Source organism: Plecotus auritus (assembly GCF_963455305.1).
Source record: "Plecotus auritus genome assembly, chromosome: 15".
NCBI classification, from domain to species: Eukaryota; Metazoa; Chordata; class Mammalia; order Chiroptera; family Vespertilionidae; genus Plecotus; species Plecotus auritus.
In genome coordinates this window covers 11,974,875-11,987,344 of record NC_137781.1, presented here as the reverse complement: position 1 = coordinate 11,987,344, position 12,470 = coordinate 11,974,875, and the positions used below count along the sequence as shown (strand labels likewise).

Genomic DNA, 12,470 nt, shown 5'->3' with positions numbered 1-12,470 from the left:
GCGGCGACCGGGAGCGCGGAGGTGGCGCCGCGCGGGGGGAGGGGCGCGGCGGCGGAGGAGGAGGAGCCGGGGCCGCCGCAGCCGCTGTCAGCGGCCGGAGTAAACAAGCCGCGCCGCCGCGGCCCGGCCGCTGCCCCCGCCCGCGCCGGAGCCCGAGCCCAGGCCGAGCCCTGCCCTCGTCGCCGGCCGGGCCGAGGCCGCGCCGCCGCGCCGCCCGCCTCCGCGCGGTGACGCCGCTGCCGGGCGCGGGGAGCGCGCGGAGCTCAGGCCCCGCCGCCGGGCTCTCCGCTCGGCCGAGGGCGCCCGAGCCGCCGCGGCGCTCGCCCGGAAAAGTTTCCCCGCCCGGGCTCCCCGAGGTAAGCGGCGAGGGTGCGGGGCCTGGGAGCCGGGGCCGGGCCGGGGAGCCGCGGGCTGGGCCCGCGCTAGAGGCGCCCCCCGAGCGCGCGGCCCGGCCTGCCCGCGTCGGTACTTTTCCGCTGGGGCCGGGCGAGCCCTCTGACCCCAGGGAGCGCCGCGGGGCCGCCGGGGGCGGGATGGGGAGGGAATTCCAGAGGCGCCGGCGCCCCCCCTCCCGCCCCGCCGTGCCCCAGGGGCCGCCCCCAGCTCGTCCCCTCCGCGCTGGGGGAGGAGGAGGAGCTGCTGTTGGGAGGGCGGGGGTTGGACCCGGCCCGGCCTCGCCCCGCCCGCACACCTGGGCTGCCGGAGACTCAGGTGCGGGACCCGCGGCGATAGGAGGCCGGCTCAGGTAGGTTCCGGGCTGCCTCCCGCGGAGGCCTGGCCGAGGCCCCCGCTGCCCCGGACGGAGGGGCGGCCTGCCTGCCAGACAGGTCTGACAGCCGTCGGTCAGGTCGGAACCTGCTCTCCCTCCGTCCCTACTTCCTCATCCCCGGCTACAGACCCGCTTTCTCGGGAGGGTGTTGGAATTCTCTGGGACTTGGACAGCGCGATGCTAGGTGGTGATGTGGCCTAGCGAGGGCTGGGCAGCTGTGGCCAGGTGTGGACACGGCGCGGGAGAGTAGGTGACCCTGAGCCTGCTCAACCCCAGTGGCCCCAGGGCTGCTATCTACTAGATTGGGCTTCCACGTAAGATTTGATTTTTTTTTTTCTAAGGATTCTGTGGCTTTAGAAAAAAGTTTGAAAATCTCTTGGCTAGCAGTTTTTACCACCAAGGAAACTGAGGCTCAGACAGGAAGTGACTTATCTAAGATCACACAGCAAATGTGAGTTGAGCAGGGACTGGAAGTCACAATTTCAGGGGAGCCTTTAAGTGTCTGTAACAGGACCTGGCTGGTGGGAGAGACCGGAAGGAGAGACGGGATCAGGTTTCCCGGGCAGCCTGGTCCGCGCCAGACCCCAGTGCCTGGCAAACAGCAGCCGGACCTGGGGGCAGGTTCGGTGTGGGTGCCTTGGAGTGGCTGTCGGTTTCCCGAGGTTCCCGGGGCTGGGAAAAGGGAGAACACAGCCAGGAAGAGCACCCACAGCTCTCTCTGGCCACAACCGGGAGCCGAGTCCCATGTGAGAGGGCATCACGGGAGGCTAGAAATACAGCAAGAACTGGGACTCAGGGTGAGTCAGAGTCTGGGATGGGGGTGGGGAGAAGCCCATTCATTCATTGTTCTCAGCGCCTGCTCTTTTGGGAAATGGGGGTTCCCAGCTCCCTCCAGGATGCTGAGGCAGGGCTGTCTGGGGGGTGTCGGGGCTCTGTGGAAGCCGTACCCCCCTGCCACAGGGGGGAACGTTGGTCCCGGCGAGCCCGCCCTTGCTTGGGGATTGTTCGTCAGCGCCTGTTTTCTTTCCGGGTGCTGCAAGGTAATTAAATAGTTGGTTAATCACCTTTAACGCCAAGCAGCTGCCGCCCGCTCCATCCACAGTCGGCCGGAACTTGGGCCGAGATGAGCCCAGTCTGAGTGTGGGGTTCCAGCAGCAGGGCTCACACCACTGTGGTCGGGTGACTTTGCATGACATCTGGACCCAGGAGGCAGCTATCGTGGTGGCAAGAAGGGGAGAAGAGGCCTCTTTCCCACCTGTCCCCAGAGCCCCAATATCCTCTGTTAAATGAGGGGCTTGGGGTCCCTTCACCTCCTGGGGTCTGGCTGTCCAGCCATTGCTTAGACCAGCTTTCTGGAACTGGGCCGCCCAAGGCCTCCTGGGCTATGGCTTCTGAGCCTGTCCCGGGGAGCCATGTGGACTTTGACCCTCCAGGGTGAGGAGCTGCGTGGTGGATGCCGCCTGCCATCAGCTGTCAGGTTATTTTGGTGTAAACTGAAAATACTCCAGGAATAGCCCGAGTCCCCCCAGCCTGCGTGGTGGGGCTGCGACAGGAGCAGCAGTGTAGCCGCGGAGGCTGGTCATGGCTGAGGGCAGCCCTGGAGAAGTGATGGGTTCCCAGTGGTGAGCCTGCCCGCCCAGCTCCCAGGGCCCCCGGTGAGCGGGAGCTTCATTGTGCCGCCTGGCAGAGTGGCCTCCTGTGGAGCTGGGCCATGGGAGTGGCGGGGGCATCCTGGGCCCTGTGGGCAGGCCCTGGCACTGAGATAGGACACCTTCAGCACCCCACAGGGACCTCCCCCAACTCCCCGCCCCCCCAGGTGGTTGGCTTCTGGGTAGTTAGGGGCCCTCGGTGGGGACAGTTATGTGGCCCTGGGCAGAGAGGTCCCCCTGTCTGTTTGCTAAAGGAGGAAAAACAACACGCGGTCTATTGATTCAGCCTCACCTTGGTGCTCCTGGCTCGGCAGGCAGTGTTTGCCCTGGCTGCCCGCTTGCTGGGGTTGCGAAAGGCTGGTGGGCGTGGAAGGAGCAGGGGGGCTGCTGGCGACCTCCAGGCCCAGGGGGGACAGGGCTGGGCAGCCCCAGCGTCCCCCAGGAAGCAGTAAAAAGGAATCTGGGCCCCTGACTTTGATGGTGGCCGAGGGTCTGGGCCCCAGAGGGAGGGTAAGCCATTGCGATCCCTGCGCTTAGCCGGTGCCAAGCCCCCATCCCACCTGGGCTCCCCAATGTTTCTTCCCAGGGGCTGTGCCTCTTTGCAACTAACTCGGGGGGCTGGGGCTGCTTTGCCGAACCAGGAAACACCCGTGAACTTTGTAGATGCCGCCCGTTAAGAAACTTTAAAAAGCCAACATGTTATTCCTTTATAAAATATACCTGGGAATTTGGAAAGCAGACAGTGACACAAAGGGGAAAAGAGTTCCTCGTCATTCTCACCATTCTGAGAGCGCCATTGTCAATGTTTCAGTGTGTGTCTGCCCAGATTTTATTTGTGGTTATATATAAACATATATGTATAAATAGTTTTTTAAAGACAAAAGGGAATCACTTGTACAGCTGCTTTGTAACCCACCTTTTTTACTTTGATTCTGGCGAGCGTTTATTTAGTTGCTCTTATTCCGAGTGACTCAAGCCTTGATGCTCTTCGTCCCACTTCCGTGTTCTTACGTGAAGGGAGGCTTGGGAGCTGCGTGCGTGGAGGGGTCCATCTGCCTACCTCGCCGGCTGACCTTGGGGGCTGGTGTTCACGCCTCTCCCCCAACGCCCTGCGCAGCCAGCCGCCTGGAGGCCTGCATGTGTGGGAAGGAGCTTGAGCCCGTGGCTGTGGGGGACTCACTCTCTTCCCCCTTTCCTCCCTTATCCCTCTCAGAGCCTGCAGCCCGCATCCTCCCGCCACAGCCCTGCCCGTCTCGGCCCCATGCCCCCGCCAGTCAGCCCCGGGCCACAGGCAGTGTGTCGGCACGCGGGAGCCGAGGCCCTGTGACCAGGCCGAGGAGGCGAGGGCTCTGTGGTCCCAGTCACCTGTCCCCCCATGGAGCTGAGGCCCTGGTTGCTATGGGTGATAGCAGCAGCGGGACCCTTGGTCCTGCTGGTGGCTGATGCCCATGGCCAGGAGGTCTTCACCAACACCTGGGCTGTGCACATCTCTGGAGGCCCGGCTGTGGCTGACCGCCTGGCACGCAAGCATGGCTTCCTCAACCAGGGCCAGGTAGGTGTTCTTACTGCCTGCCGGCCTGCGCCCAGGACCTTCGGGGGGTGGGCCGGTGAGGGCAGGGCTTCTGGCACCGGGCGAGAACTCGGGGCTTGTCTTCTCAGGGGCATGTTCCCAGGGGCCAGGGCACCCGAGCAGTGTTTGCCCTGTCCTTGGGCTTCTAGCCGAGGTTGCTCAGAGGACCAGTGTACCCCAGGGCGGGGCAGGCCCCCTCGGCCCTCTGCACCTTCTTGCTGCGTCCTGGGCAGGGAGCAGGTGCCCTGCCACGCCCTGCCATGGTGTGCCTCCCTGGAAGCCCAGTGCCCACCCCATCCCCCACCTCCCCGGGGACTGGCAGATGGACAGCCCAGCTCCCTCTTCCTGCTCGGTTGCAGATCTTCGGCGACTATTACCACTTCTGGCACCGAGCTGTGACAAAGCGGTCCCTATCACCTCACCGCCTGCGGCACAGCCGGCTGCAGAGAGAGCCTCAAGTGAGTGCAGCCCCGGCCTCTCCTGCCCCACCCTTTCCTTCCTCCCCCCCCCACCCCCGCTCCTGCACCCACACCAGCTCCCTCACCCCCTCGCAGGTACAGTGGCTGGAGCAGCAGGTGGCAAAGCGACGGACCAAACGCGACCTGTACCTGGAGCCCACGGACCCCAAGTTTCCCCAGCAGTGGTACCTGGTACGTTGCTTGCTAAGGCTCTGGGTCCCCCTCTCATTCTTCCCCTTTCTGTCTGCTGAGCAGCCTTTCCCTAACCTCCCCGCTAAGCCTGGGGGGGGCCCTCCCAGAGTTTTGTGTGTTTTTTTAAGGTAAAACATAAGTATGTTTTTATTGATTTCCGAGAGGAAGGGAGAGATAGAAACATCAGTGATGAGAGAGAATCTTTGATCGGCTGCCTCCTGCACGACCGCAACCCAGGCATGTGCCCTGACCGGGAATCGAACCCTTCAGTGCTCAGGCTGATGCTCTACCCACTGAGCCACACCAGCTAGGGCTCCCAGAGGCCTTTACACTTCCGTGGAGCCCAGACAACCGGGTGTGGCATTATAGGAGCAGCAGTGGTGGAGGAGGAGGCTTTGGGGTGGTGAAGGGATTCTTCCAGGTACCCCCTAACTCCATCCAGTTACCCACATCTCGTAAGTGCCCCCGGTGATGAGGGCGGGTGTCTCCACAGTCTGGCGTCACCCAGCGGGACCTGAACGTGAAGGAGGCCTGGGCCCAGGGCTACACGGGGCGCGGCATTGTGGTCTCCATCCTGGACGACGGCATCGAGAAGAACCACCCAGACTTGGCAGGCAATTATGTGAGCAGGTGGGGGTGGGGCAGTGCCCCCTGTGAGGGTGTCCGGGGCAGTCCTCTTCGGCCAGCCTGGCTGGGCTACCCCCAACAACAGCCCTGTCTTTTCCAGGATCCGGGGGCCAGTTTCGATGTCAACGACCAGGACCCTGACCCACAGCCTCGGTACACACAGATGAATGACAACAGGTCAGAAACCGCAGTCCCGGGCCTCTGCCTCCCTCCTCCCCTGACAGGCTGGCGCTCTCCTGCAGTCCTGGGCCTGCGGGGGCTCTGAGGGAGGGTTTGCTCAGAGCGGAGGCGGCCACGGCCCCGGTGGAGGGTGTGGCAGGGCACTGTGCTCATACGTGGGACAGAGGTCATGGGTGGAGGGGCTTGGTGACCCTTCTGCTCCTCAGGCTGCGCCTGCCGGGCTCTGTCCACCACCAACCTACGCTCTTGGCCCCGACAGGCACGGTACACGGTGTGCGGGCGAAGTGGCCGCGGTGGCCAACAACGGCGTCTGTGGCGTGGGGGTAGCCTACAACGCCCGCATTGGAGGTGGGTGTCAGCCGTGGCCACCCACCGTCTTTGGGAGGGCCCTCTGGGGGGTGTTTTCTCTGTCCATTTTCCCACTTGGGTCCTTGTGGCCACATGGCTAATCCTTAGACGGTTCTTAGCAACTCAAAGAGCCGAACCCCCAGAGCTGGTGGCCCTGTGCTGGGGTGGGTGAGTGTTTCTTAGCAGGAGTCCCCCTCCTTCCTCACCATCCATTCCGAGTCCTTACATGGCGGGCTTTGATCACCGCGCTCTTGTGGGAACCCAGAGCCTGATCCAGAACGTTCCTTTCCTCCCCTCCCTGGGTCTTGTCTTTGAGAGGAAGAGGCAGGTCCGGGAGTTAGGGCTCCGGGTCTCCCTGCACAGCCTCTCTCCTCCCCGCCCATCCTTCGGGTGCAGGGCTGGGCGTGCTCCAGGGGGCCCCTGGCAGGGGGACCCATGCAGCATCCCTCCCCCCTTGTGGCCAGGGGTGCGCATGCTGGATGGTGAGGTGACAGATGCGGTAGAGGCACGCTCGCTGGGCCTGAACCCCAACCACATCCACATCTACAGCGCCAGCTGGGGCCCCGAGGACGACGGCAAGACCGTGGACGGGCCAGCCCGCCTCGCCGAGGAGGCCTTCTTCCGGGGCGTCAGCCAGGTGAGGCGGCGCCGGCCCGGCCGCTGCGGCTGAATGGGCTCTCTGCTTTCCACAGCTTTCTCCATTGTTTTTCTGTTTCTGTTCATTTATTTGGGGCTCAATTTTAATTGTACACAAAGCATGTTTAACAAAATGGTAGGAGGCTAGAAGGACAGAAAAAGAGAAAAAGCAAATTAAAGTCACCCATAGTGCCACCCCCTGGAATCACTGCTCTGAGCCTCTGGTGGTCCAGGTGTTCTGTGCGTTGGTGCACGGACAGACATACTGGCATGTTTACCTAACCCGCCAGGGGATTTGGGGCGGTGGGCAGGGGGTCCCTGAGAATGAGGCCCCAGCCTTCCCCGTCTCCAGCTGCATCTCTTCCTGCCAAGCCTCCCCCAAGTCCTGTTCCCCAGTGACCCCGTTCCTCTCTGTCCACAGGGCCGCGGGGGGCTGGGCTCCATCTTTGTCTGGGCCTCGGGGAACGGGGGCCGGGAACACGACAGCTGCAACTGCGACGGCTACACCAACAGCATCTACACGCTGTCCATCAGCAGCGCCACGCAGTTCGGCAACGTGCCCTGGTACAGCGAGGCCTGCTCCTCCACGCTGGCCACGACCTACAGCAGCGGCAACCAGAACGAGAAGCAGATTGTGAGTCTCGGCCGCCGGCGCGGGGAAGTGGGCCGCTTGCCAGCTCTGCCCAGACCCATCTGCCTCCCACCCGCACGCGGCTGGTGACAGTGGCTCCTGCATCATGGTGTGGGCGTTGGGGGCTCTCTGACTCTTGGGGGCCGTGGAGCCCCTGAGAAGTGTAGACTCTCCCTAAAAACAATCGTTTTTTTTTAATATATTGGTTTTTTTACAGAGAGGAAGGGAGAGGGATAGAGAGTTAGAAACATCGATGAGAGAGAAACATCTATCAGCTGCCTCCTGCACACCTCCTACTGGGGATGTGCCTGCAACCAAGGTACATGCCCTTGACCGGAATCGAACCTGGGACCCTTGAGTCCACAGGCCGACGCTCTATCCACTGAGCCACACCAGTTAGGGCTTAAGTGTATTTTTTTTTTTTTTATTAAAATATATTTTATTGATTTTTCACAGAGAGGAAGGGAGAGGGATAGAGAGTTAGAAACATCGATGGGAGAGAAACATCTATCAGCTGCCTCCTGCACACCTCCTACTGGGGATGTGCCCGCAACCAAGGTACATGCCCTTGACCGGAATCGAACCCGGGACCCCTCAGTCCGCAGGCCAACGCTCTATCCACTGAGCCAAACCGGTTAGGGCTTAAGTGTATTTTTTAAATTGATTTCGGCGAGGAAAGGAAAGGGAGAAAGAGAAACATCCGTGATGAGAGAGAATCATGGATCGGCTGCCTCCTGCACGCCCCCTACTGGAGATTGAGGCCGCAACCTGGGCCTGTGCCCTTGATCAGAATCGAACCTGGGACCCCTCAGTCCTGAGGCTGACTCTATCCACTGAGCCAAACCGGCCAGGGCCAATCATTGCTCTTAATGGCCTCCAACCTCTAGTGCAATCCCCTTGTTCACTGGGAGGCTGGGAACGAGTCCGACATTGGCTGTCCCTAGCCAGGCAGCCCTGGGACATGGACTAGCCCTGGCTGACCACTCCACCCGTGGGCTCAGGGCCTGTAGTAGAGGTGGGAGCAGGCAGGTGGCCACTCTGGCCTCCACTCACCACATGCCCAACACCACTGTTGCCCCTGCAGGTGACCACTGATTTGCGGCAGAAGTGCACCGAGTCTCACACGGGCACCTCGGCCTCTGCCCCCCTGGCAGCTGGCATCATCGCTCTCACCCTGGAGGCCAAGTAAGTGGTGGGAGCAGAAGGGGCACGTTCGTACAGCGCCCCCTGCAGGGCAGCCCTTGTCTCTAGCGCCTGCGCCAAGAGACTGAGCCCCGCCTCTCGCTCCCTCCTTTGCAGTAAGAACCTCACCTGGCGGGACATGCAGCACCTGGTGGTCCAGACCTCAAAGCCAGCACACCTCAATGCTAACGATTGGGCCACCAATGGGGTGGGCCGGAAAGGTGAGGACAGGGTGGCCCAGTGGGCCGGACTGGGGGTCGGTGGGGAGCACTCTGTGCCTCCTGGCTGACCCCACCTTCCCTTCCCCGCAGTGAGCCATTCCTATGGCTACGGGCTGTTGGACGCAGGCGCCATGGTGGCCTTGGCCCAGAACTGGACCACGGTGGCCCCCCAGCGCAAGTGCACTATCGACATCCTCACCGAGCCCAGGTGAAGGCTGGGGCTTGGCTGGTGGGGCAGGGGCCCTGAGGGGGGCAGGAGTGCCTCGGCCCCTCCGGGCTCCGCTGAGGGCCCTCCTGGTGCTCTCTGCTCAGGGACATCGGGAAGCGGCTGGAGGTACGGAAGACGGTGACCGCCTGCCTGGGAGAGGCCGGCCACATCACGCGGCTGGAGCACGCACAGGCGCGCCTCACCCTGTCCTACAACCGCCGGGGTGACCTGGCCATCCACCTGGTCAGCCCCATGGGCACCCGCTCCACTCTGCTGGCCGCCAGGTGCTTGCCCTGTCCCCTGTACGGCCCATCCTCCCCTCAGGCCCACATTCATTCATTCACTCATTCACTCACTCACTCACTCACTCACTCACCTAGTCCTGATGGTCACCGAATGCTCCCCGGGCTCGCGTTCTGGCAGGGACGGTCTTGTCCTATGGGGCTGTCCATGTTGCAGGAATCCCCGATTCCACCCACCAAACGCCACGTCTGTGTGCCTTCCCTTGCGCATTCCAGAAACTTCTGGTTAAGAATATCTGGCCTAATGGGAGGCAGAGCCAGCAGGCATTTCCAGCCCTGCGGCAGGGTTGGTGTTGCAGGGGGAGGGTGTGTGGTGGGTTTGGGGCTCCCGGCTGGGGTCCCCCCAGGCTTGAGACGGCTGTGTGCACCCTGCTCCCCCAGGCCACATGACTACTCGGCCGATGGGTTTAATGACTGGGCCTTCATGACAACCCATTCCTGGGATGAGAACCCCTCTGGCGAGTGGGTCCTGGAGATTGAGAACACCAGTGAAGCTAACAACTATGGTAGGGGGGACACTCGAGGGCGGGGGGCGGAGGGGGAGAGCCAGGGTCCCCCTGGGGTGCCAGTGCCGCTCACTCTGGCCTCCTGCCCCACCTGGAATAGGTACGCTGACCAAGTTCACCCTCGTGTTGTATGGCACGGCGCCCGAGGGGCTGCCCACGCCGCCCGAGAGCAGCGGCTGCAAGACCCTTACGTCCAGCCAGGCCTGTGTGGGTCAGTAACGGGTGCTGTCGGGTTTGGGGCCTGAGGCTCGGGGCCACGGGGTGCTTGTCCCAAGCCACGCTCTGGGAGGAAAGGGGGTCTGAAGGGATGCTGCATCCGTGGGGTGACACAGGGCTGGGGCTGGGAGCTCCCGGGGCCTCGGGGGCTGCGCTTGGGCTGCCTGGTCCTGGGGCTCACCGGCCGCCTCTCCCCGCCGGCAGTGTGCGAGGAAGGCTTCTCCCTGCACGAGAAGAGCTGCGTCCAGCACTGCCCCCCAGGCTTCGCCCCGCAAGTCCTCAGCACACACTACAGCACCGAGAACGACGTGGAGCCCATCCGCGCCAGCGTCTGCGCCCCCTGCCACCCCTCGTGTGCCACGTGCCAGGGGCCAGCGCCCACAGACTGCCTCAGTTGCCCCAGCCACTCCTTCCTGGACCCTGTGGAGCAGATCTGCTCCCGGCAAAGCCAGAGCAGCCGAGAGTCTCCGAAGCAGCCGCTGCCGCCGCCTCCGCCGCCCACCCAGCCAGCCCCGGAGGTGGAGGTGGAGCCGCGGCCCCGGGCGGGGCTGCTGCCCTCGCACCTGCCTGAGGTGGTGGCCGGTCTCAGCTGCGCCTTCATCGTCCTGGTCTTCATCACTGTCTTCCTGGTCCTGCAGCTGCGCTCAGGCTTCAGCTTCCGGGGGATCAAAGTGTACACCATGGACCGCGGCCTCATCTCCTACAAGGGGCTGCCCCCGGAGGCCTGGCAGGAGTGCCCGTCAGACTCCGAGGAGGACGAGGGCCGGGGCGAGAGGACCACCTTTATCAGAGACCAGAGCATCCTCTGACGAGCGCCCGCCGCCCCTCCAAGCCCATCCCCTCCTTGGGCACTTTTTAATTCACCAAAGTATTTTTTTATCTTGGGACTGGGCTTGGACCCCAGCTGGGGAGGCAGAGGGAGCAGGGATGGCTTCCCACCTCACCCTTGGGCCTCCTGGCTGCCTGAGGTGGGGCCCCAGGACCAGCTGGGGGGCACGGGAGGGCCTCTCCTCCCCCCTCAGCACCCTCTCTGCGAGGGAAGGCGTGAAACCTTAAGGACAGCTTTCCGAGCTTGTCCAGGCCTCAGCCAGAGTCCCCTGCGGGGTAAAGCGGGGAAGCCCTTCCCTCGGGGTTCCTGGCCCGGTTGCAGCTCTGGCTTCTTCCCTGTCCCTCTAAAGCAATAATGGTCCCCAACCAGGCAGCAGGGAGGCTGACCAAGGGACACGTGAAGGAGGAGGCCACCTCTTCAAGGGCTTGCGCATCCCCGACACCGCCCCCACCTCTGATGAGCCTCAGGCAGAAGCAGTGATGGAAGGAAGGGACCAAGGCGAGGCAGGTGCTTCCAGGGTGCGTGTGCGCACGTGTGTGTCTCTGCTCACCACAGCCGGCTGCCCGCTGAGCGAGGCCGGCCCAGCCAAGCCCCACGCTGGCGTCCTGGCCACCCCCCTCCTGCCGGGGCCTAAGTCCCTGTTTTCTGAGCCCGGGGCTGCCTGGGCTGTTGGCACTCAGTCCCGGAGCCCCTGGGTGGGTGTTGGGGAGGGACGGTGGCCCAGCCGGCCTCTCCCGCCTCCCACCCAATGCTGCTTTCCCCTGTGGGGATCTCAGGGGCTGTTTGAGGATATATATTTTCACTCTGTGATTATTTCACTTTAGATGCTGATTTTTTTTTTTTTTTGTATTTTTAATGGGGGTAGCAGCTGGACCACCATCTTCCCACACCCACTTTCCACCCTGCTATTCTCCCAGCTGCTCTGACCCAGAGGTGTGGGGGGCTGCAGCATGTTGCTGGGGAGTGCGGTGTAGCTGAGCCCCAAGTTCTGAGGAGGCTGGCCAGGGGGGGCCCTTGGAAATGGGGATTGCGGTAGGAGGGGCGACTGTTGTCCTGTTCCAGATGGGGCTCGCCGTGCCGAGGGCTCATGGGTCACTGGTTCTCCAAGTGCCAGGGGTGGGCAGGCGGCACCGTGCCCCCTCCAACACTGTGCCCTGGTGGAGAAAGCACTGGCCTGGCCTGCCCCGCCCCCCAAGTTCCGCTCTTCTGACGTGCCTTTTGCACCCCTCCCACTAGGACAATCAGTCCCCTTCTGTTTGGGAGCCCTCTTCTTACCCCTAACCCCTCCTGGCACCCCGCCACCCGCCCAGGGGTGCCCGCTCCCCACCCTCCTCTTGTGGCCAGCCCGGCTGGTTTTGTAAGATACTGGGTTGGTACACAGTGATTTTTTTTTCCTTGTAATTTAAACAGGCCCAGCATTGTTGGTTCTATTTAATGGACACAGATAACGTTAGAAGTTTTAAAGTGATTAAACTTGCATACCTATGCAATCGAGACCTGGTCTCCAGTGTGGTGGTACTGTTCTTCCCGGGACTGCATGGGGGGGGGTGTGGGTGGGGGTGGGGATCGGCTGCCCAGTGTGATGTCCTGAGTGCCTCGAGATGGGCCCAAGTCGGGACGCCAAGGCCTGTCTGCTGAGGGGTTCCAGGGCCTCCGTTAGGGAGCAGAGGGGTCTAGAAGGAGACAGCAGCTGGAGACAAGCCCCTGGGCTGGGACAAGCTGAGCACCCCATCCCACAGGCCCGGTGTCCAGCAGGGGGTGCCCCGTTGCGCAGGGTCTCCCTCGGCTGGAGGAAGTGGCCTGGCCACCAGGTGCAGGGCTGAGGCCTCCGGTGGGACCAGGAAGGCCAGGGCGCTCTTGCTGGGGAGACCCTGAGTCCCAGCTGGGCAAACTCCACTCCACTCCCCAACCCACCCGCAGGTCTCCCTGGGACAGGAAGTTCCTGC

General features: G+C 63.0%; 1 protein-coding gene across 2 annotated transcripts; it reads left to right on the top strand.

Annotated features, from left to right (window-relative positions):
- Positions 1-217: 217 nt before the first annotated feature.
- On the top strand, positions 218-12,026 carry FURIN (furin, paired basic amino acid cleaving enzyme). 2 transcript variants are annotated; one of them, XM_080651551.1, is made up of 16 exons: positions 218-356; positions 3,632-3,970; positions 4,348-4,446; positions 4,543-4,638; positions 5,132-5,260; positions 5,366-5,442; positions 5,705-5,793; positions 6,258-6,430; positions 6,851-7,063; positions 8,145-8,245; positions 8,360-8,463; positions 8,554-8,671; positions 8,776-8,955; positions 9,355-9,479; positions 9,580-9,690; positions 9,900-12,026. In XM_080651551.1, exons 2-16 carry the CDS (start codon positions 3,794-3,796, stop codon positions 10,502-10,504), a joined length of 2,397 nt encoding a protein of 798 aa, XP_080507677.1. In that variant the 5' UTR covers positions 218-356; positions 3,632-3,793; the 3' UTR covers positions 10,505-12,026. The 2 variants fall into 2 exon arrangements, with proteins under 2 accessions (XP_080507677.1, XP_080507678.1); XM_080651552.1 differs by lacking the exon at positions 218-356 and adding an exon at positions 686-745.
- The last annotated feature ends 444 nt before the right edge of the window (positions 12,027-12,470 follow it).

Bases quoted from the DNA above. Each gene is read 5' to 3' on its own strand.
- FURIN (XM_080651551.1), top strand. From the start codon at position 3,794: ATGGAGCTGAGGCCCTGGTTGCTATGGGTGATAGCAGCAGCGGGACCC. The intron at 8,956-9,354 runs GTGCTTGCCCTG...CTGCTCCCCCAG, and splicing joins TCCACTCTGCTGGCCGCCAG to GCCACATGACTACTCGGCCG. The intron at 9,691-9,899 runs GTCAGTAACGGG...CCCCGCCGGCAG, and splicing joins GTCCAGCCAGGCCTGTGTGG to TGTGCGAGGAAGGCTTCTCC.